The 22,344-nt window shown below is 49.5% G+C and overlaps 1 protein-coding gene across 2 annotated transcripts in view; it reads left to right on the forward strand.

Annotated features, from left to right (window-relative positions):
* The first annotated feature begins 1,350 nt into the window (after positions 1-1,350).
* Positions 1,351-22,344, forward strand: part of PITPNA (phosphatidylinositol transfer protein alpha) — a 41,903-nt gene continuing 20,909 nt past the window's right edge. The window contains exons 1-6 of one of the 2 annotated variants that reach the window (XM_035027600.1): positions 1,351-1,582; positions 5,434-5,464; positions 10,715-10,860; positions 15,206-15,297; positions 20,231-20,238; positions 21,516-21,590. In XM_035027600.1, the coding sequence (XP_034883491.1) occupies positions 1,563-1,582; positions 5,434-5,464; positions 10,715-10,860; positions 15,206-15,297; positions 20,231-20,238; positions 21,516-21,590 (372 nt within the window). In that variant the 5' untranslated portion in view covers positions 1,351-1,562. Of the gene's footprint in view, positions 1,583-5,335; positions 5,465-10,714; positions 10,861-15,205; positions 15,298-20,230; positions 20,239-21,515; positions 21,591-22,344 lie in introns of those variants that run through there. The other variant, XM_035027599.1, reaches the window with a different exon arrangement.

Below are 22,344 nucleotides of genomic sequence, written 5' to 3' on the forward strand. Positions count from 1 at the left end.
AGAATCTTAAGCAGACTCCCTGTTGGGTGTGGAGCCCACCACGTGGGGCTCGATTTCAAGACCCATGAGATCATGACCTGAGCCAAAATCACCAGTTGGATGCTTAAATGACTGAGCCGCCCAGGCGCCCCAAACTTGCTTAAAACTCTTAAACGGCCCCAGCCCCCTTAGGATGGACTCCAAACACCTTATCATTGCCAGGAACTGTATTAACTGCCCCCAACCCTCTCTCCACCCTGCCTGGTAAACTCTTCCCCTCCTAGATCTCAATTTAGCCAGTAGAGCATCATGCAACTCTTCATCTCTGGTGGTGAGTTCAAGCCCCACGTTTGATCTCTGCGTGGGGAGTCTGAGCCTCACGTTGAGTGGGGAGATTACTTTAAAAAAAATCTTGGGGCGCCTGGGTGGCTCAGTCATTGGGCGTCTGCCTTTGGCTCGGGTCATGGTCCCGGGGTCCTGGGATGGAGCCCCATGTCGGATTCCCTACTCAGTGGGGAGCCTGCTTCTCCCTTTCCCACTCCCCCTGCTTGTGTTCCTTCTCTCGCTGTGTCTCTCTCTGTCAAATAAATAAATAAAATCTTAAAAAAAAAAATCTTAGGAACAAAACAAAGAAACAACAAAAAAGACCAACAAAACCAAACCAAACCAAAAAAAAAAACAAAAAAAAACCCCACCCCAAAACCCACCCCTCTCCTTCCAGGAAGCTTTTGCTGACCATACCTCCAGTATAATCCCACCAAGCCTGTGTTTCACCACTCACGAGCCTTTTCTCGAACGTATCTTATTTACTCTCTCAACAAAAGCACAGGTTTTGGGTACACAGCAGGTACTTTGCAAATACTTATTGGATGAATGACATCACACTAAGGCTGCTGGGTGAAAATCTCCATCACATGCTCATTATCGACTTGAGCAAGTCTTTTAACCTCTGCCTCCTCCTCACCTGTAAAGGCAGACAGTAATGGTAACTTTTTCTGGTAGAGATGTCTTGAGGAGTCAAGTACTTAGAAGAGCATTTGCACGTAAATTTGGTTATCGTTCATGTTTTCTCAGCACAACCCTTTCCTGGATCTCAACCCACCGCACCGAGGGGACCATGCGTGCGGGTACAGAACACTCACACCTAGGTCCCCACCAGACACCTTGATGTCTGCTCCGCCTACTGCCCCGGTCTTGCGCCCGCCGGGGGCCCACCTCCGACGCTGAAGCCGACGCCACGGCCCATTTAAGGACGGGAGGGGGCGGGCCCGAGAAGGCTCCGCCTTTGCGCTGAGGTCAGCGCGCACCGCTGCGTGTGACGCTTTGGTTGCTGCAGAGACGCCCCGCCCCCGCGCGGCGCTGCGGAACCGGAGCTCCGGGCGGCGTCGGCAGCGGCGCGGGAGGCGGCAAGGCCGGGGCGACAGGAGCCGGCGCGGCGACCGCAGCGAGAGCGGCGGGGACGGAGCAGACCACGACGAAGGCGCACAGGCAGCCGGGCCGGGCCGGGCCACGGGGAGAGCGGCCGCCGGGAAGCGGGCGGGAGGCCGGGCGGGCAGCGGGCAGCCGCCGAGCTGCGGAGCGACATGGTGCTGCTCAAGGAGTAGTGAGTGTCCCGCGGGCCGTGCGGAAGCGAGGAGGAAGGGAGAGTCGGGGACGACGATCAGGGAGCTTGATGGCCTGCGGAGGGGATGCAGTGGCCGGACGCGGCCCGAGGGGATGGAGAGCAATGGATGCGCTGGTGGGCGGCCCAGCAGGGGCTGAGGGGACCATGAGGGCCGGAGAGGGCCTGAGGTGGGGCCAAGGGGGATAGGGAGATACGGACAGCTCCTACGGTGGGGCCTGAGGAACCGTGAGGGCCGAATAGGCCTGAGGAGAGGCCAAGGGGACAATGAGGGCTGGACAGGGCCTGAGATGGGGTCAAGGGGACAGTGAGAGCCAATAGGGCATGAAGAGGGGCTGAGGGGATGGAGATGTGGGGCGGTCCTACAGTGGGGCTGAGGGACGGAGGGGCCCGCCAGAACTGCAAGAGTGGCTGAGGGGACTGGCGGGAGAAGGAGGAATAGGGACCGAGGAGCAGTTAGACAGCTTCAGGAATGGAGCTGAGATGATGGGGAGGAGTGTGAGGGGAACGTGGAGTATGAGGAGTGGCTGCCTTAGGCATCAGGGGAAGGATTGTAATAAGTGCACAGAGGAAAAGGAGCAGGGAGTTAGGGCCAGGCTTCGGTGACAGGAAGGGTCTGAAAAGATAGCAGAGGGGACTGGTGGCATGACGTGGTACCCAAGTGGTAGGTGCAGAGGAGGAGGTACTTGGAAAGAAGCTTGGGATGTTTGCTTGGGACTTGGGGACACTCGGGTGAGGAGTCCAGAAAATATTGGTGAGGAGCTGATTTGTGGGAGTTAGAGTGATGAAGAGGGCTGGGATGTTACCAGGGTAGAGGACAGTTTGGAGAGGGCATCTGTTTGTGAATATATATAATAAATACACATACTGGAGTAGGGTTTGGGGGACAGGGGCAGCCTGTCTCTAGGGCATTCTTAGTCTTGGTGCAAAGAGGATAGAGAAATTGCTTTGAGGAATTGAGAAGGTTCCCATAAAGCCATTAATTGATGAAAGACAGTGAAGGTGAGGGAGTTCTTGAGTAGTGACTGGGGTGGGAAACGAGTGACTTCTGGTAGGTGTTGCAGGGAGATAGGCTTGCTCCCGAAATCCGGGGGATCAGATGACGGGGTGGGATGTTTAAATTGCTAAATCTTTCAAACACTAGATGACTGATCACTGAAGCTAATGGTTCCAAGTAAACATTTCAAGACTCTTTTTTTCCCCCAAAGAGGAGAGATCGAATGTGTATGTGCAGAATTTACAGTGAAACTGTTTTGCTGGAAGGGAGGGCAAGTGGGCAGCTTTGGGTCAGAAGCCCAGAAGTCCAGAAGTGGGAGATGTCCCAGAGCAACTGGTAGAACTCAGTTGGTACCCAGGCAGGTGTGCAGAGGGCTGTTTCCATTTTGTCACTGAAAGCACTTTGCCCCGTTCCATGTGGCTTGCTCCTTGGAGGTGTTCAGGACATTTAGGACATGGTGTGGAGCCTTGGATCACAAAGGGAGCAGAGACCCAGGTGTCATCCCAGCTTGACACTTCATCTGAACAGCAGCATTTTGAGGCCCCTCCACTTCTAGTTCTTGACATCCAGGATGATGTTGAGCCAGAGCTCTGAGCTTTATATGGTGAGGAGGAAGAACCTTGGGATCCCAACAGGAGGAGAGAGTGGCACACTTTGGATTTTATTATTTATTTATTTATTAAAGATTTTATTTATTTATTTTAGAGAGAGCGAGCGAGTGCGGGGGGGGAGGGAGAGAGAGAGAGAATCTCAAGCAGACTCCGGCTGAGCACAGAGCCTGATGTGGGACTCGATCCCAGGACCCCAAGATCATGACCGGAGTCGATATCAAGAGTTGGATGCTCAACTGGTTGAGCCACCCAGGTGCCCCAGCACTTTGGATTTTAACCTTGATTGTCCAGACAACAGGCTTTTCCCATTCTCCTGATCTTTTTTTTCTGTTCCCAAATGAATCCTAGAGTCTATAGAAACCTTTAGTTCTGTGAAGAAGGTCAGGCAGGGAAGGGACCTTCGGAAGAGATCTGAGTGAGTTCTGAAGAGAGGTCCTTCCTTCCCATTCTTTGTTCTACCGTTGAAGCCTGCCAGGGAAAGGTCCAAGGTGCTGGGGATGCAGAGCCTGCTTGGCATCGGCGTTTCCTTCCTGCCTGACATGTGCCGTGTGTGTGCATCCTGGGGCAGGGGACGAGGAGGGGGGCATCCGAGACACTTGGCGATGGCTGCAGTGCTGCAGCTCGGGGAAGGGTGGAAGTGAAGGTCACACTGAAGTGAGCACGGCTCCAGTCTCGGCCCAGCACTGCCCCTGTGGCCCTATCCTTTGGAATTGCACTCTATCGCTGCTGAAGTGGTTTTGCTCCTAAGGAGCCAGGGAGAAATGTCTGGGCGCGCAGCTGGGACGTAAGAGTGTCCTGTCAGGAATTGGCTGATGCTGGGCTCTTTTGAGGGGGAGACTTGGTGCCCGCCAAGGGCCTGGTTTCCCCTGTTGATTTTTCCGACACTTCCTCTAACAGGATTCTCCTTGATTTGATTTCGGCAAATTCTTGGATGTGATGCTTACTGCTGTTCTTGAAGATAAAAGGCGGATTGTTTTCTAGGAAGTTTCTTCTGAGGGTGCAGATATTGTGGCCTCCAAGTTGAAATTATTTTTCTGCACTGTCGGCTTTCTCTGATGGGAGGAGGGTATTTGTGGCAGCATCCAGTAACCTGCAGGATTGGTGTTACTGGAGTCATTCTGGAGGAGGTGGGTTAGCAGGCAGTAAGGACTAGAAGCCCCTTTGGGTTTTCCTGCTACTTTTCTGCTCTGTGCCTTGCCCTTAGTGAGATGTTTTTCTCAGACCCTTGTGTGCTTCTTGCTACATGGGGGACCTTCGTGGATTTAGAAAAGAGTGAGTGGACTGTTTACCAGCCTGGAACACAGATCCCAATTGTTGGAACCACTGCATAGGAAGGAGAACATAGCAGCTCATGCTTCACCAAGCATGCAAGGGGCAGAAGGCTCCAGTGGGTTCCAGCTAAGGTCTGGGAACTGAGAATCTAAGCTCGGGAGCTGGCATGATTTGTGGTTTTGTCTCAGCTCTCTGACCTCACAGCTTTGAACTGGGGCTTAGCTGTTGCTCTGCCACCAGCCCCCGTACCTCTGTGGAATTCCGACTGGTGTGGGACCTTGCTGGCCGTGGCTTTTCTGTCAGGTTACCGATGGTACCTCCAACAATGGGTGCTCACTGAAATGGAGGAAAAAAAGAAAGCAGTCAATTGGGGTGCCTTTGGACAGCTTCTGGAGGTCAGGACACGAGTAGAGTGTCTGCTCTTGGTGGCTTTGTCACAGGAGCTTGCATGGCAATGCCCTGCCCCCGAGCAGAGATAGCTGGTATGTGCTCTTAGGGTGATTAAGCTCCGAAGGAGCGTGGCCTGTCCTAGCCTTCCACCTTGAGGGCTATTGTTAGGAGATGGGGCCCATAGAGATGAAATCCCCAGGGCCTGATTCTTCAGGTCTGACTCCTCATCTTGGCTTCAAAGTTTGCAGGGACAGGTGCTTGTTTTGCTGGGAAAGATGTTAGTGGGGGAGAGGGAGAAAAGGACAGCTCCTAAGGTGAGTCAGAGGCCTGGGAAGTAGCTGGTAGAGGGACGGGTTTGCACTGAATCACCGAGTTCTAAATGGGACCTGAAGGGCACAGATGATCCTGCCTCAAAGCACTCAGGGGGCCATTCTCTGCTGGGTTTTTGACAGTGAGTATATGTTATGTGCAACAAAACATTTAATACTGTTCTAAGATGATGCTGTAAGAATGTTGGGCAGCATTCGGAGCCTGAAGTTGATATTGTTTTCCCTCTCTTATAGTCGAGTCATCCTGCCTGTGTCTGTAGATGAGGTAAGTTCCTTTTCTTCCTTTTTATTCATAGTTGTATATAATTGCTTGTGACCATTAGCTAAGTTGGGCTCCAAGTGGCCCATACTCTTCATGTAGTTTTCATGGTTGTTCTAACTTAGAGATAATCAGTACTTGATGAGAATTTTCCTGGTGCCACTTTCTGTCGAAGGAAGGCACTTATTTTTTATATCTGTGCAACCTGCCTTAAGCTGTTGGCCTGCTAGGTGACTTTGACTAGGGATTAAACGAGCCCCCCCCCCTTTTTTTTAAGATTGTATTTATTTATTTGACAGAGAGAGCGACAGCGAGAGAGGGAACACAAGCAGGGGGAGTGGACAGGGAGAAGCAGGCCTCCCATGGAGCAGGGAGCCCGATGCGGGGCTCGATCCCAGGACCCCGGGATCATGACCTGAGCTGAAGGCAGACGCTTAATGACTGAGCCCCCCAGGCACCCCTAAACGAGCCCCTTTTACCTGCTAGGACTGTGCCTAGTGTGCATGGCTCTCTGGTTGTGCAACAAACTAGTAGGGCAGGAAATCTCCGAGGCCCTCCCTAGCCATATTCTAGGTGGCCGCTGGGAAGACCAAGGCCCGGAATCCTTTTACAGAGGGCAGGGAATAACAAATGGGCTTGGCTTGCCCTCTGTCCTTTTATAGTTTTAGGCCAAATGCTCCTGTGTATGGGGACCTGGCAGGATTTGCCACCAGAAGGTTCATAGGCCATGCTGACTCAGAATAGTCTCTTGGACAGCAGAAAACTGTCATAGAGACTCCCTTGTCCCACCCTTTCTTTGAACTTCCTCCACTCTCCTCTCCTGGCGCAGCCTGTTCTTTGCACCCCTTCCCCCCGCCCCCCAGCTTCTTCTTCTTTCTTTTTTTTTTTAAAGATTTTATTTATTTATTTGAGACAGAGAGAATGAAAGACAGAGAGCATGAGAGGGAGGAGGGTCAGAGGGAGAAGCAGACTCCCCGCCGAGCAGGGAGCCCGATGCGGGACTCGATCCTGGAACTCCAGGATCATGACCTGAGCCGAAGGCAGTCGCTTAACCAACTGAGCCACCCAGGCGCCCCATGACCCCCAGCTTCTAGCCAGGCTCCAGTTTGGGTGAAGTTTGTCAGCCAGTGTGGTGCCCTCAGTCATCATCTTTCCTGTGGTGTCAGCATGAAGCTTCTGTGATAACTTACACTCTGTTCCAAATATGAAATGGACCTTTGAAAAATGAAATCAGGCCAACAGAGCCTGCAGCACACTTTAGATGAGACAAATATCCGAGCTTCCTGACCCCAAAAGGGGTGGGCAGGTATTGGCCCTCTAGAGGATTGTCTCCTGTGGTGGGCTACACATCTGATAAGAGCTGTGGAGATCTGGAAGAAGGAGCCAGAGATGGGCCTCGAACACACTCTGGGAGTTTTGGGAGAGGAGCCTAAGAGAAACGAGACTGGGAAGCTAGGGAAAGGGCCTGGAAAGGATAGGTGTTGCTGTCCCTGGAGGCACCTGACATGTACCTGGGCCCTGGGAACCGTGTGCTTACACTGACAGGTGTTGGCTTGGGGGGTTCCTGTTAACCCACCTCCTTCGGGGGCCTTGCTCTCTTTGTGAAAAATAAAAGTGGTGATTTTCCAAACCAGGAGGCCAAACAGGAAGGCCCAGCATGTCCCTTGCCCTAAAACTCACCTCTTGGGGGTCCAATAACACTCTCTCAACAGGATGATCCCACCCCCCAAGTCAGGAAGATGTGTCCCAAAACTAAGGAGTACCTCAGTGTGCATTTTGGGATGAAGTGGATCTTTTCACAGGGAGTATCTTCATTGAACAAGGATGGAAATGTTTCTGAGACGTGTGGCCAATCCAGGAGAGCCAGGACTGTTCGGGAGCAGTATTGGCTGCTCTGCGTAAGCCTGGAGATTACTTATGATGGGGCCAAGCATGGAGGAAAAGAAGAGCTCACCTTGAGAGCATCTGCAATTGGCAGTTTTTCTATAGTATTGAGGAAGTGATGGGGAGGGGTGAACAGAGCCTAAAGAAGCTTGGGAAGTAAGCGCTGGTTAGGATTCATCTTTCTGCCTGGGAATGGTCAACCTGTTCTCAGCTAGAAACCACTGATGAGGAAGCAAGTGCATGGCCTGGGTATGGGGGAAGCAGGAGCTGCTTTTCCAAGATATTTTATTTTTGAGTAATCTCTACACCTGCCATGGAGCTTGAACTTAAAACCCTGGGATCAAGAGTTGCACGCTCCACTGACTGAACCAGCCAGTGCCCCAGAGCTGCTTTTCTGATGGCTTGAACCTTAGTTCCAGAAGATCAGAAAATCTTGAATAGGGAAGCCAAAGAAGAAACAAGTAATGATCAACCTTTTCAGTCTTTATCAAAAGCCCCATCCTGACTCATGGTTCCCATGGGAACAGTCCAGCATCAGCTACTGTGGGATTGATTCACTTCCTAATTGAAAGCCTTGATTTGAGGCCCTCAGGGCGGGCTTTCTTTCTTTCTCTCGCTTCCTTTCTTTTTTGGGGGGCCCTCAGGGCTGGCTTGGCTTTGCTTTGCTTTTCCTTTCTTTTCTTTCTTTCTTTCATCTATCTATTTATTTACTTAAGTAATCTCTAGACCTAACATGGGGCTTGAAATCATGACCTTGGGATCAAGAGTCGCATGCTCTTCCCACTGAGCCAGCCAGGCACCCCTCCTCAGGGCTTTCTGTTGTAGGTTGGGAGAGAGAAGAAAGAGAAAAGAGAAGGCCATGGCTTTATAACCATCCTGATGGTCTGAATCAGTATTTTAGGGTGCAGTTAGCTTCTGTCTGGCCAGAGCCTTTGGCCTAATATGGCATAGGGTTTCTAGGCATTCTGCTGCAGAGCACGAAAGCCCTGGCTGTTTGACAAGGGTGTGTCCACCAGTGGTTCCTGGCTTAGATAGGCCCACCCCTTTCCATGGGCAGAGCTGGTTTACTTCCCGTTTCCAGAGATGTATGGTCCCATTCCCCTGTGGTACCTGGCCCAGCAGGGTCACATGGATGAGACCAACAGCTATGCTGTTTTTCATGATAATGTTTTTTGTCAGTGTCTCAGGCCCACCTGCTGCATCTTCCTGGGCTCCCACTCCCAGTGATAGAGTCTCTATTTTTCTTAGCTGAGTGTCTTAGTTCTTTGGGACAAGGGCAGGCATCATTGTCCTAGGCCTGAGGAGGCTGGAATCCTGGTCTTGCCTCCTTGGGGCTCTTTATCTGATGTAATGGTCTGACCCCCACCCCCATCCGAGTGTGGCTGCTTTCTGCTTTCCCAGGGTATGGAGCCACTGTGCCAAAGGGAAGCCTTTGACATGAAAAGTGTCCCTCACTTGTAGCTTATGGAGGCCAGCCTTACTTAACCCCTTTGGATTAACAAATCTGCCTTCACTTGTCTCATTGGGATTAAAGGATCAGAATATCAAGAGAGATTAAAGGGGGAAGATGCCAGCCCAACAGACTGATCCTCTTAGAGCTTGCCCTCTGATTCCTCTGATTCCTGCAAGTGAAGGGGATTAGTCTCTGCCTGGGGGCCCCTCCCCAGACAGCAGCACCAGCTGACCACCCAGTCGCCTTCTTCAGCCTGCCCTTTAGGATTCGAGTCCGTGGTTAGATGTTCCTAGGCTCTTCTTTAAAACAGAATTAATGTTCCCTCTTAGGAACCCTTCGCTTAGCCAAACACTGACCCACTTGATAGGGGTTTCGTCTCGCCTCAGCCAAGAGGTGGACTTGGAAAAGCTCAGCTCAGAGACAGCTTGGAGTTCCCTGGGGGCATTGAGGCAGCACTGATGTTGCTCGGGATTAGCAAGGTCAAGGTGGCTGGCTCACACCCAGATGTTCCTCTTTATGGGATTACCTGAGCCTTGATCGCTCGCCTGGGCCTTTGCTTGGCATTTTGTACTGGGTTTTGACTTTGGAAGTTAGGGCGCTTTCAGTTTGATGGTGAACAGTGCATTGTCCCCGTGTCTGCTTCCCCTTCCGCATTTTGCTCAGAAATTTCCCTGCGGTGCTTACGAAGCTGCCCGGTACAGCGGCTTCCAAGTTTGAGGTGCAGCAGCCCCGGAAGCTGCCCCTGCTCCTTGCAGGCAGCGGTCCGCGGCAGCCACCCAGAGATGCAGCCTCTCTAGTTTCATTTCAAAAGGAGAAAAACCCTTGTCTGTCCTTCCTGGGAGCCCCAGGAGTTTGGGGAGGGGATGTAGAGGGTGAGGAAAACCTTTACACCCCCAGCGTAATCAAGTATCTTTTTTTTTCTCAAACTCCCTAACCTGTTGTTCCTGGTGGCAGGGAGAGGGCGTCCTTTGGTATAGATGTAACTTCCTGCCTTAACTGTTGCTGTTCATTCTTTTTTTCTTACTTTTCCCTCCAAACAGCTGCCGTCAAAGAGCAGGGAGCAGAAGGGCCAGGCCTGGGCAGTGCTCAGGTCATTGGTCCTAACACTGAGTTGTCCTGAGGGGGTTAGAGGAGGCCAGTAATCTTGACCAGTGACTTGCTAGATGGCCTATGACCCACATAAAGGAAAACTAGGTCCTTGCCATCTAGTAAGTGCCGACACAGAGGGTGCACTTGTCAAATTGGGATTAAAGGTACCTACTGTGGGGTAGGAATCTGTGTTATCCATTATAGGAAACAGGGCACTTGCTTCAGCCCTACCAGGATTCTGGAAAGCATCTGGAGGTTTGGTCGCCTGCAAGACTGTTCTCTGAGCTGCAGGCAGGGTGACGAGCTGCACAACACTGGAGAAAAAATAAGTAGATGAGCCAGTTTACAGCAGAGGTTGTGGATTTCACAGAGCACTGGGCAGCTTTCTTTAACAAGAAGTCATGTGTTAGGATCTGTTTAGATGAATGGGATAAAGAGACTTCTAGCAGCCAAGCCAGATCTTGTTTTAGGGTCTTACTACCAGAGGCAGATTCAGGGAAAAAGCTACCTTGGACTCTATAATGTGTTTTCTGGATAGTGGTGTGACGTTAAGAATATTCTCCTGCCTCCTTAAGCCTTGATGGAGGATGTAAAGATGGGAAGGAGGAAATTAAATGCATCTGATAGCTAAGGAGAGGCCACAGAGCAGCATTCATAGTTGCTGTGGGTGGATTAGGGCAAGGTCCCATGTGGAACTGCAGAATAAGGGGGATGCGGGATGGGGGCGGAAATCCCAGAGTGATGTCTTTGGACAGGTGCTGGTAACTGGACTGTGTGCACCTGTTGAGAATTCTGCCCTGACAATAACTCCTGTCTCTCTGTCCGTTTAGTATCAAGTAGGGCAGCTGTATTCTGTGGCTGAGGCCAGCAAAAATGAAACGGGTGGCGGAGAAGGTGTGGAGGTCCTGGTGAACGAGCCCTATGAGAAGGACGGTGAGAAAGGCCAGTACACACACAAGATCTACCACTTACAGAGGTATGTGGCTGAGCAGCAGAGCCAAAGGGCAGCCAGGTATTGAAGTGGACATAGTGGATAATTGGGGGTGTTTCTGGGTCATGAGCTGGGCGCTCAGGTTGCTTCACCTGTGAGAGTGTGTGTGAGTGGCTCTCCTTTGCTCATTTAAAGATTTTTTATTTTTTACATTTTTTTTTAAATAAAAAACTTGCCCCGGGGCGCCTGGGTGGCTCAGTTGGTTAAGCGACTGCCTTCGGCTCAGGTCATGATCCTGGAGTCCCGGGATCGAGCCCCGCATCGGGCTCCCTGCTCGGCGGGGAGTCTGCTTCTCCCTCTGATCCTCCCCCTCTCATGCTCTCTGTCTCCCATTCTCTCTCTCAGATAAATAAATAAAAAATCTTAAAAAAAAAAACAAAAACAAAAACTTGCCCCAACCAGGCTCCCAGTCCCCAGAGGTGGTAGAGTTTGGTTTCTTAGTTGTCTGAGTATAGGGGGGTGTGTGGGTGTGTAAATGGTAAAAATGGGTGCTCCACTTTCTTGTTCTCGGACGCACATGAGATCAAAGTCTGCACACTGTTCTTGGCGTTGCTCACCTGCTGCCCGTCATCAGAGCTGCCCCCCGCCCGCGCGCCCTGCCCTGTTCTTGCAGAGCACGCCTGCCGATGTGCTGGAGCTCGCTTCACCAGCCCTCCCTTGGCAGGTCCTTAGAGTCATGTCCAGAGGCTGACGGGCAGTATTCCCGTAAGATGCCTTCTTGCTGTATTTGTGTGTGTAAATTTGTAGTAAATGCTCCTAAAAGTGAAATTGTGGGACAGGTAGTATTTTAAATTCTGATATTGTAAAATCAGTTACCAGAGAGATTTTGGTACTTCTCTGTGGATCAAAGGCATAAATATTTAAAAGTGAGTCTGATTTATATAGCAAACCACACAAATTTGCTGAATCTCTAATTGAAACAGTAATATTTCAGTAGACTATAAGCTGACAAAAAGGGCACTGAAAGCCATAGTAAACATACACCAACCTGGGTGCTCAGTTGGTTAAGCGTCTTCCCTTGGCTCCAGTTATGATCCCTGGGTCCTGGGATCGAGTCCCATATCGGGCTCCCTGCTCAGCAGGGAGCCTGCTTCTCCCTCTCCCTCTGCCGCTCCCTCTATTTGTGCTCTCTCTCTCTGACAATAAATAAAATCTTAAAAAATATATATACAACAGCTTGAATGGAAGTTGAACCAAGCTAGTTTTAGAAACTATACAGTATTGGAAAAAATAAACATGATAAATCTTTTTTAACTGTGGTAAAATATACATAACACAAAATTCACCATTTTTACCATTTTTTATTTTTTAATTTAAATTTAATTTTATTTTTTATTTCTTTTAAGATTTTATTTATTTATTTGACAGAGAGAGACAGTGAGAGAGGGAACACAAGCAGGGGGAGTGGGAGAGGGAGAAGCAGGCTTCCCGCGGAGCAGGGAGCCCGACGCGGGGCTCGATCCCAGGACCCTGGGATCCTGACCTGAGCTGAAGACAGACGCTTTATGACTGAGCCACCCAGGTGCCCCTATTTTTACCATTTTTTAAAAGATTTATTTATTTGAGAGAGAGAGAGCACGAGAGCGGGTTGGGGGGCCAGCAGAGGGAGAGAGAATCCTAAGCAGACTCTGTGTTGAGCTCAGGGCCTGCTGAGGGGCTTGATCCCAAGACCCCAAGATCACAACCTGAACTGAAACCAAGAGTTGGCCAAGTGCACCACCCAGGCAGCCCCCCGTTTTTCTTTTTTTTTCTTTTTGCCATTTTTAAGTTCAGTGGCAGTAAGCACATTCACATTGCTGTGTAACATAAACCAGGATCTTAATTTCTAGTCACTGAACTGACTAGAAATGAAACCAATTTCATTTTTATTTGGCAAAATCCCTGCTTTAGCATAGTGTGCTGCTTGGAGCTATAAAAGTGCTAGGCTGTAGAGGTCATGGATTTTGTGAGAGCGGGAGCCAGGAGGAGGGCAGCGCTGTGAAGTGGGGGAAATCTCATCATGATCCCATTTCCTTGCCATTGTGCTCTTGTCCCTCCGTGTCTCCTCTTCGTCTTCATCCATCCCTACCTTGAGTTGACTGCCAGCCAATCCTTACTTAGCCATTAGCAGTTGATTAGAATAAGGCTCAGGACATGCCTTTCCCACAGTGCATTTGTGTTTATTTAAAGAGGACTTTGCGACCAATAGTGAGATTGGCAGAAGGGGCCAGTTGCTTCCTTACAAGTCAGTTGGTCCAACCAAAGTGTCAGAGAGGAGGTCTGTACCTGTGGAGGGTTGGAGTTGTCTACCCTCTTCCTTAAAAGAGAGCGGGTAAACTTTGAGCTGCCACCACTACTCTTTACTTAACCCCAAAACCCTCAACTACAAAAACCAAATCAAAACCAGTGGTGCTGGGGCTCCTGGGTGGCTCAGTCGGTTAAGCGTCGGCCTTCAGCTCAGGTCATGATCCCAGGGTCCTGGGATTGAGCCCCATGTTGGGCTCCTGGCTCAGTGGGCGGGGAGCCTGCTTCTCCCTCTCCCCCTGCTCGTGCTCTCTGCTCTCTCTCTGTATTTCTGTGTCACAAATGAATTAAAAAAAAATTTTTTTTTTAAAAGAAAACAATGGTGCTGAGCGCCTTGACCACCTCTCCTCATTAGGATCAAAGCCTTCCTGTCAGCCATCTAGTTGCTGCCATCAGAAACATGGGTTCCCCACCACCCTCTTCCTCATCCCTCACATCAGATCAAGTCCTTTTGACTCCTTAGTATCTCCAGCGCTTCCATTTCCTTCCGTCATCTCTTGCCTGGATTACTATGGTGCCTCCTGACTGCACTCCCTGCTTTCCTTTCCTCTGCACAACTTCCGGAGTGTTCTGTCCAAAGACAGATCTGTTGCTGGCTTAGATGGATCTGGATGGCTTTCCTTCGCCTTTGGGATAAAGTCCAGACTCTTTCTTAACCTAACTTACAAGATCTTTTATGACCTAGTCTCTGCACGTTCTCTTACATTCTCTGCCTCATACCTTACACCAGCTACTCCAAACTTCTCTCTCCCTCTCTCCCAGCTTTTCCCACCCCACTCCCGTCCTTTGATCTCGCTCAGTCCTACTCATGCTTTACTCTGTGTGTTCATTTAATTCTTACTCTCCCTGAGGAGCCTCCCCACACACCATGCCTCCCACCCCGCGTTCTCCTAGTGCTCTGCCCCCCAGAGCCCAGTGCTCACCCACTGTGGCACACACTTGCAGTGCTGTCCTCTGTCTGGTTAGGTAGACTCCCTGTTAGAATGTAAGCTCCGGGGGCACCTGGGTGGCTCAGTTGGTTAAGCGACTGCCTTCAGCTCAGGTCATGATCCTGGGGTCCCAGGATCGAGTCCCACATCAGGCTCCCTGCTCAGCGCAGGGAATCCTCTTCTCCCTATGATCCTCTTCCCTCTCACGCTCTCTGTCTCTCATTCTTTCTCTCTCAAATAAATAAATAAAATCTTAAAAAAAAAAAAAAAAAGAATATAAGCTCCGTGAAGTCAGGAGCCACGTCTGTGTGATTTCTCTAGGTATCCTGCTGCCTGGCACCCAGGAAGACTTACTTGAATGAGTGTGGCAGTGAGTGAATGACTCGCAGAGGGTTGCTCTGAGTGCCTGGGTTAGCTCTCTGCCAGGCCTAGCTCTTTTGTCTTAGGCCTCAGGCACTAAAGCTGATGAGATTGTTGGAGCCTACTAAAGACTGCATAGATTACCAGTTAAAAACTAAGGAAGAGGAATATATGTATCTTAAAAAAAAAGGCTCATACTATACATGCTGTTCTGTGACCTGAGACAAAAAGAATTGAACAGAAGAAATATTTTGTCCTGGGAGACAGATAGCCCTGAGGCCCTTGTGGCCTCCCAGAACTGATGACAGCAGATCAGATCATCTTGGATCCCATATTCCAAGTCCATCAACCAGTCACTGTGGCCCATAAACCTAGACTGGTCCACTCTTGAAGGTGTCCCATCCTTGGCAGTGTGTAGTATAACGCCCTGGGCCCGGTGAGCTGGGGAAAAATGGGTCATGATAATGTAAGGACTGATAAGCCATGGCCGGTAGCCAAGGGTCCCACCTGCCGTCCTGTTCCTAATGGGTGGTGAGATGCTGGGGCGAGTTGTGGGGGGATGTTAGTAGGCAGCTGAGTTTGGGTGTCAGGCTCCAACAGGAAGCTTCTCACACAGAAGAGTAACCTGCTTATCTCACGGAAACTTGCTTGCCAACCCCACTGAAGAAACTGGAGCTATGGCCTGAAGAATGTGATGTAAAAGCCCATTGTCTTTTCTGTTCTCCATTTCTCTTCATAACCGCCTTTTCTTACCACAGCAAAGTGCCCACGTTTGTTCGAATGCTAGCCCCAGAGGGAGCCCTAAATATACATGAAAAAGCGTGGAATGCCTACCCTTACTGCAGAACTGGTAAGTGCAGACCTGGCCAGAAGCTGGAGTTTGGGCCCCAAGCTAGACGCAGGGTGTGGTCAAATAGGCTCCAAGGGTGGCCGTGAATTAGGGTTTTGTGTCCCACCTTCATTTTCCAGATGAAGTCAATGAAAGGATGAGCTTGGGGACCCCCCTCAGGCTGGTGGTGAGTGTCAGTGTTGTCTGGTTCAGTTTGACGGCCATCTGGGTGGGAACTGCCAAGTGATGGCACAGAACCAGTCCCTCTTGGTTGGGAGGGTATAATAATTATGATTGTCTTAACGATTATAAAAGTAGTGTTCTCTGTTTAAATTGTGGAAAATACATACAAACAGAAGAAAATTATCACCCCGGATTCTTCCATTTCTAGATAGTCAGTGTTGACATTTTGGTATCTTTTTAGCTAATCCTTTTTTTAATGCTTACGTGTTTATCTCCAGACACATTTTAAGACTAATTTTAGATCGGGATGCCTGGGTGGCTCAGTTGGTTAAGCAACTGCCTTCGGCTCAGGTCATGATCCTGGAGTCCTGGGATCGAGTCCCACATTGGGCTCCCTGCTCGGCAGGGAGTCTGCTTCTCCCTCTGACCATCCCCCCTCTCATGCTCTCTCTCTCTCATTCTCGCTCTCAAATAAATAAATAAAAATATTTTTAAAAAAAAGACTAATTTTAGATCAAATCATACTAATTCTTTTTTTTTTTTTTTAAAGATTTTATTTATTTATATGACAGAGAGAGATAGCGAGAACAGGAACACAAGCAGGGGGAGTGGGAGAGGGAGAAGCAGGCTTCCCGCTGAGCAGGGAGCCCGATGTGGGACTCGATCCCAGGACCCTGGGATCATGACCTGAGCCGAAGGCAGACGCTTAACGACTGAGCCACCCAGGCGCCCCCAAATCATACTAATTCTTAAATTGCTCATTTTTTACTTAGAGTCTTTTCCCTGTCACTGTGTAGTCTACTATTTCTTAAATTTGTAATGTCTGCGTAGTATTCCATCCTATGAGAGCGCCATGAGCTTTTTAAACCACTTGTTTATTGTTAGATACTGAAATTTCCAGTTTAATGTAATATATTTGGGTTTGGCTTAGAAAGCAGCTTTGAGGCCAAGGAACTCTTGAGTGAGGCAGTGATAGGAAAGGACCTGTAGGGTGACCTTCTTGCCCTTGGGGGGGGCCAGGCCTGACACCAGAAAACGTAGCAATGAAACCCTGATTTTGTTGGGGAAAGGTTGAAATAAGCCCAATTTCTTTATGACAAAGGATTTAGAAACAGCTATCCCCTAAATATATAACACAGAATGTACATGTCAGATTTGTGGGGTAGGAGGCAAGGAGGAGGGGGGGGTCACTGCTAAGGGCCCTGAAATGATGGCTTACGCAAAACCAGCATGTTCTAGAATTTAAGGTGGGGGTAGGGGTGGGATTATTGTCTTCTTCTTGGCTAGTCTCCTATCTAGAATTTCTGGAAAGACTTGAAGGCAGAGAACTTTCTGTTCTAGACATTCTGGGGTTCCCTTTGAGTAGTTCAGACTCTTAGCTTTTTAGGATTCCTAGGTCTTGAGGGCTAGTACTGATCCATATCCTTAGAGGTCCCCTGGAGCTTGGCTGTGAGTTGAGTGGCCTTTCCCCTAGACAACTCACATTTGTCAGTGTAGACAATCTGGCTCTGGGGCCCTCCTGCCAGCCTCTACTTACGTGTACTGTTACACTTGCCTTATTTGTTGGACTCCCCAGATTGTATCTGGTGAGGATGCTCCACTCATGTAGTCCTTATCCTGTGGACTTTGGAAACGACTAAAGTCTAGAGCACAGTCATTGCCGTCTCCAATCCTCAGTGGCCCTAGAGGTTCAAGAACCTTGTGTCAGGAGATGTACAATCATGGGTGGAACCTGGGATGTGTAACACTTAGAGTTTCATTGATGTAGCTGAAAATGCAAACATCACTACTCCCTTAACATTGAGCAGGAAGTTGTTAAATTCTTGGAAAAGAGGCAGGCACATACATTCTTTTCTTTTTTTTTTTAAGATTTTTTGTTTATTTTTTAACAGAGAGAGAGACAGCGAGAGAGGGAACACAAGCAGAGAGAGAGGGAGAGGGAGAAGCAGGCTTCCCGCCAAGCAGGGAGCCCAATGTGGGACTCGATCCCAGGACCCTGGGATCATGACCCGAGCCGAAGGCAGACGCTTAACAACTGAGCCACCCAGGCGCCCAGGCACATACATTCTTAAAAGAGTGTGCACTGTGGCTGGGTGTGTCTGGTCTAGGGCCAAAGGTGAATTTTCTTTATGTCTAGGAGAGTTGCCATTGAGCATGTGTCATAAGAACCTTAACCAACTTGGCATAAAGGACGCAAACAGACAGCACAGACTCCTCCATGTCTGGGTCAGTGTTCTGCATACAGAGCTTATGCCGATTGAGAGATGCCCCAGTGCCTCTGTCCTCTGGGTCATTCTTGGGAGAGCGTGGTACAGCTGACGTGGGCATTTTTCTAGATGCCAAGTGTTCCTTCACATATCGTCCTGATCCTTGGCCAAAAGAAAAAAAAGATGAAAAATATAATTTCTAAATATTCAGTGAAGAGGAGAAGCAGGGAGTAGGGGAGGGAAGGTTGGTTTCCTCAGTGGGTGCTGGCCTCATGGTGAGAACCCTCCATCATACAGAACGAATATGTTGAATCTTAGATCTGTTTAGTTAGACATTGCTCTTTGAGACTCAGAGATAGAAATAAGAAGGCTACTTTCCAGTAACCTCTGGGGATTGGTGGCAGAAAGATCAGTCGTTCAAACCCCTTAGCTTGGCCAAAGTAGATTAAAGTTTGGTGTGAGAATGGATAAAGGAGCATAGGGTAAAAGTCCACATACCCTTACTCTGAGTGGAACAAAAACAGATTTGTGATACTCTGCTCACTATCAGCTTTTTCTGTCCTCTTACCTTATTTCTTTCTGTTTCTTGCCTGCTGATGATGATGGGTTGGAACAGGAGGAGGGGGTAAGATGAGGCATGGCCTGTGAATGCAAGTAGGAAGAGGGAAATAAACCTTAGCCCTGGCCTGAATACAGTCTCACTAAGCCATGGTTTTACAGTACCTTATTAGTCTTATTTGGAGAGCACTATTTCCCAACTGCAGAGGATTTCCCGAGACTCCTCCAGTGTACCTAGGGTTGCAGTTTGAAGAAAAAGAAATGGTCTGAATGCAGAGGTGTTTGGAGGGACAGGGAGGACTAGAGAAGATTGGAGGAGATTGTTTGGTCCCCCAGGTTGGCATTAAAGGCCAGGGAAGGTCAGCACCCTCATAGGTTAAGAAATCTAGTTTGTCAGAACTGAGTGGATCCTTTTCTCAGGGTCTAGGAACGACGAATGTATGAAAACCCCAAATGCCGATATATTAAGTTATATTGAAATACAGAATTACTAATGACACTGGGCGTTCCTGTTTGCCGATTAAGGTGTTCTTCCCTTGTGAACTCTTCTCCATGGGAAACCAAGGTAGAGTCGGAATGCCAGCATGTGATGGAAATGCCCATTGGCTTAAATGATCAGACTCTTGTGTCCATTGATTAGCATATTCTGTCCCTACAGAGGCCAGACATGCCAAGTGCCATGGAGAACATGGATTCAGAATCAGGTGGTTGGTTGGGGAACCTTCGTGGCTCATGTCATCAACCCGGGCCCGGCTGCCACCACGGTCTCCAGTAGAGATGGGGCTGCTAGATGGGCCACGTAGGCGGCCCAAGGCTGCGGCTGCCAGTGCAGCATGAGAGAGTTTCTGCCGACTTGGCCTCCTCGGCTTCCCGCTCGATGAATAGCATGCCCACCATTTCCTTTTTTTTTTTTTTAATTAGATTTTATTTATTTATTTATTTGACAGAGAGAGACACAGCGAGAGAGGGAACAGAAGCAGGGGGAGTGGGAGAGGGAGAAGCAGGCTTCCCGCCGAGCAGGGAGCCCAATGCGGGGCTCGATCCCACGACCCTGGGATCATGACCTGAGCTGAAGGCAGTCGCTTAACCGACTGAGCCACCCAGGCGCCCCACCATTTCCTTTTTGTTAACTGCTTTTCTTCAAGCTGTAACGGGGCGATGACTTCAGTAGGCCACGTAGTTATAATCCTAACCTGGTGCTTTCTTGCAAGCATCTTTCATCGGCTACAGGGAAATGACTAGTAGTCTCTTGGATTGTTTCTCTACAAGGCGGACCTTATTCCTTATATCTCACCCTTTCCTCATCTTAATCTCAGAGGTAACCTTAGTTTCAGTTTTGGAGTTACGGAGTTTGACTGTTAGCCCCATAAACTCCAGTATGGCCACGCGACGTCCATGAGAGACTGAGACAAGTCCTAAGTTCAGAGGTACAGAGTGATCTAGGCTGTGGTCAGGAGGAGAGCCGGTTTGTTCCCCAGTGACATTACAGCTGCGGTCATTTTCTCTGATAAATAATTGAACTGTGCTTTCCGAGGGGTCTCATTACAATGAGCAGGAGTGCAGAGGGCGTGAGGTTTGGTTACAGTGGGAGGAAGCGTGCAGAAGGCAGACAGACAGTGCCTGGCCCAAAGTGCCCTCTCTGGGCCCCAGGAGGCGGCGGGACAGCAGGTGATGCTCTGACGGCAGAGTGGCAGGTCCTGGTGCTTGGGCGCACCAGAGCCGGTCCCCTTTCCTTGCCCAGCTGGAGAGAATCTCGGGGACTTCTAGTGGCATCGCTTTAATGAAATTCTGGATTGGGTCTCTTGGGACTTCTGTATGAGGGAAACTTGAGGGTTGGTGCATTTGAGGGACCAGATGCACTCACGGGCCTTGAAAGGCAACTGTGGACTAAGCCCCCAGGAGTGGACAACTCCTTTCTGCCCTGGTCCCTGGGGGTGAGGGGCAGATATTCATTCAGCCTCATTAATCTTTTTCTCTCTTCTTTCCATGTCCTTGCCATGGAGCAGTTATTACGGTAAGAATTCTTGGGGTGGGAGGGCGGGTATGTATGTGGGGGAGATCTTAAATGATCTATAAGAAAAGAAGAAATAAAAATGTCACCGCACTGGAGGTTCCTGGGTATTCGTCTCTCTCAGGGGACTGGCGTCCCTGAAGCTTCACCCTTTCGCTCCTGCTGAGGAATCTGTTGTTTTTTTGTTTTTTTGTTTTTTTTAAAAGATTTTATTTATTTATTTGAGAGAGAAAGAATGAGGCACAGAGAGAGCATGAGAGGGGGAGGGTCAGAGGGAGAAGCAGACTCCCCGCTGAGCAGGGAGCCCGATGTGGGACTCGATCCCGGGACTCCAGGATCATGACAAGCCGAAGGCAGTCGCTTAACCAACTGAGCCACCCAGGCGCCCCTGAGGAATCTGTTAACTGGCACAGTGGCCTCTTGCTTAAGCTGCATTGGCATGTGGCTTTGTAGGTCCAGCAGTCAGGACTGTGGGGCTCACGTGTGCAGGATGACCCGAGGCTCTCCCCTGCCCTTCCCACATCATGCCTTCTCAGGGTTTCTGAAACCAGGTCAACTGACCCGATTGTGGCTTTCCCACATGTGCAGCTGTAGACCCCGGGGAGCACTGTCCATTGGCAAAATTGAGAAGTCAGCAAGGTGTCTTTTCTACATCCACCCCCTGTGTCATCGCCCCTTCTTTCCATCCTTCAGCTCCCTCATCCAGGTGCCTGTCCCTGCTGCTAAACGGAAGCAGCTTCTGCCAACCTAACTCCGGCTGAGGAGTTCAGAGGTTAATAGGCGCCTCCCTCCGAGGAGCATCACATTTCAAAGAGCACTAAGGGAGGAAGCACCAGGGGTTCAGTTGAGAGAACTTTAGGCCTCAGTAAAAGGCTGGCCGGTGGATGGGGCACTGGTGAACCATTCCTTCTCGTGTTAATCATTAGTGCTCTGTGCGTAAGGCAGGATGGTCGAGTGGTTAAATACATGGATTTTGAAGTCAGACACATAGGGTTTTGAGGCCCAGCTCTGTCATCTCTGTGGCCTTGGACAAGTGACCTCCCCTCTTCGCACTTCACTTTCCTCGTCTGTAAAATGAGGATGATATTACTACAGCCCTCGCAGGCTGGGATGAGAATTGAACAAGAGAATGTGGCCCTAGCATATCGTGAGCTCCTAGTCAAGTTAGCTGTTATTGTAAGGCAGAGGCTGGAGTCTCTCAACCACCTGCGATCAGTAATGGGAGATGATTACTCTCCAACTTCGAGGCTGGTGACTGTAAGGTGTTTTTTCCCTTGCAGAATGAATACATGAAAGAAGACTTTCTGATTAAAATTGAAACCTGGCACAAACCAGATCTTGGCACCCAGGAGAATGTAAGTAATGCCTCCCAAGAGCCCAGGGACTTCCAGGCTGCAGGGTAGGGTCTTGAGGCTCTGCCCAGGAGCTTCTCCTTCCCTGTCCCGGGGCCTTCTCTGTGGTCCTCTTTTAACAGCCTGTGCCTAGACCCTTTCTCCAGCATGGGATTGCTCTGTCTATAATTTGCAAAACATGATCTCCAAAGACTCCTTATAGGGCTTTCTCGTAGAGCTAAGATTGGTCTAAAATGCAACTCTTGGCACAGAGGAACTGTATTTTTTTTTTTAAGGATTTTATTTATTTATTTGACAGAGAGAGAGATAGTGAGAGCAGGAACACAAGCAGGGGGAGTGGGAGAGGGAGAAGCAGCCTAACCACTGAGCAGGGAGCCCGATGTGGGGCTCGATCCCCAGACCCTGAGATCATGACCTGAGCCGAAGGCAGACGAACGACTGAGCCACCCAGGTGCCCTGGAACTGTATTTTTAAAACATGAAGATTACAGCCTCTATAGAGCACAATGATAACTCCTCAATTTTAAAATGCACCTGTCCTTTTGACTCTAGCAATTCCACACCTAGGAATTTATCATGTAGTTATGCTTTCACATGTATGAAATAACCTATCCACAAAGAGATTCATTGCAGCATTCTCTGTGTAGCCAAAGATGAGAAACAGTGTAAGAGCCCATCAGTAGAACACAGTCAAACTGTGGCACACCATACGGTGGTATATTAGGCAGCCATTAAAAAGAACCGATAGAGAACAGTCT

This window comes from Mirounga leonina, unplaced genomic scaffold, assembly GCF_011800145.1.
Source record: "Mirounga leonina isolate KUSES-001 unplaced genomic scaffold, KU_Mleo_1.0 Mir_200, whole genome shotgun sequence".
Classification (NCBI taxonomy): domain Eukaryota; kingdom Metazoa; phylum Chordata; class Mammalia; order Carnivora; family Phocidae; genus Mirounga; species Mirounga leonina.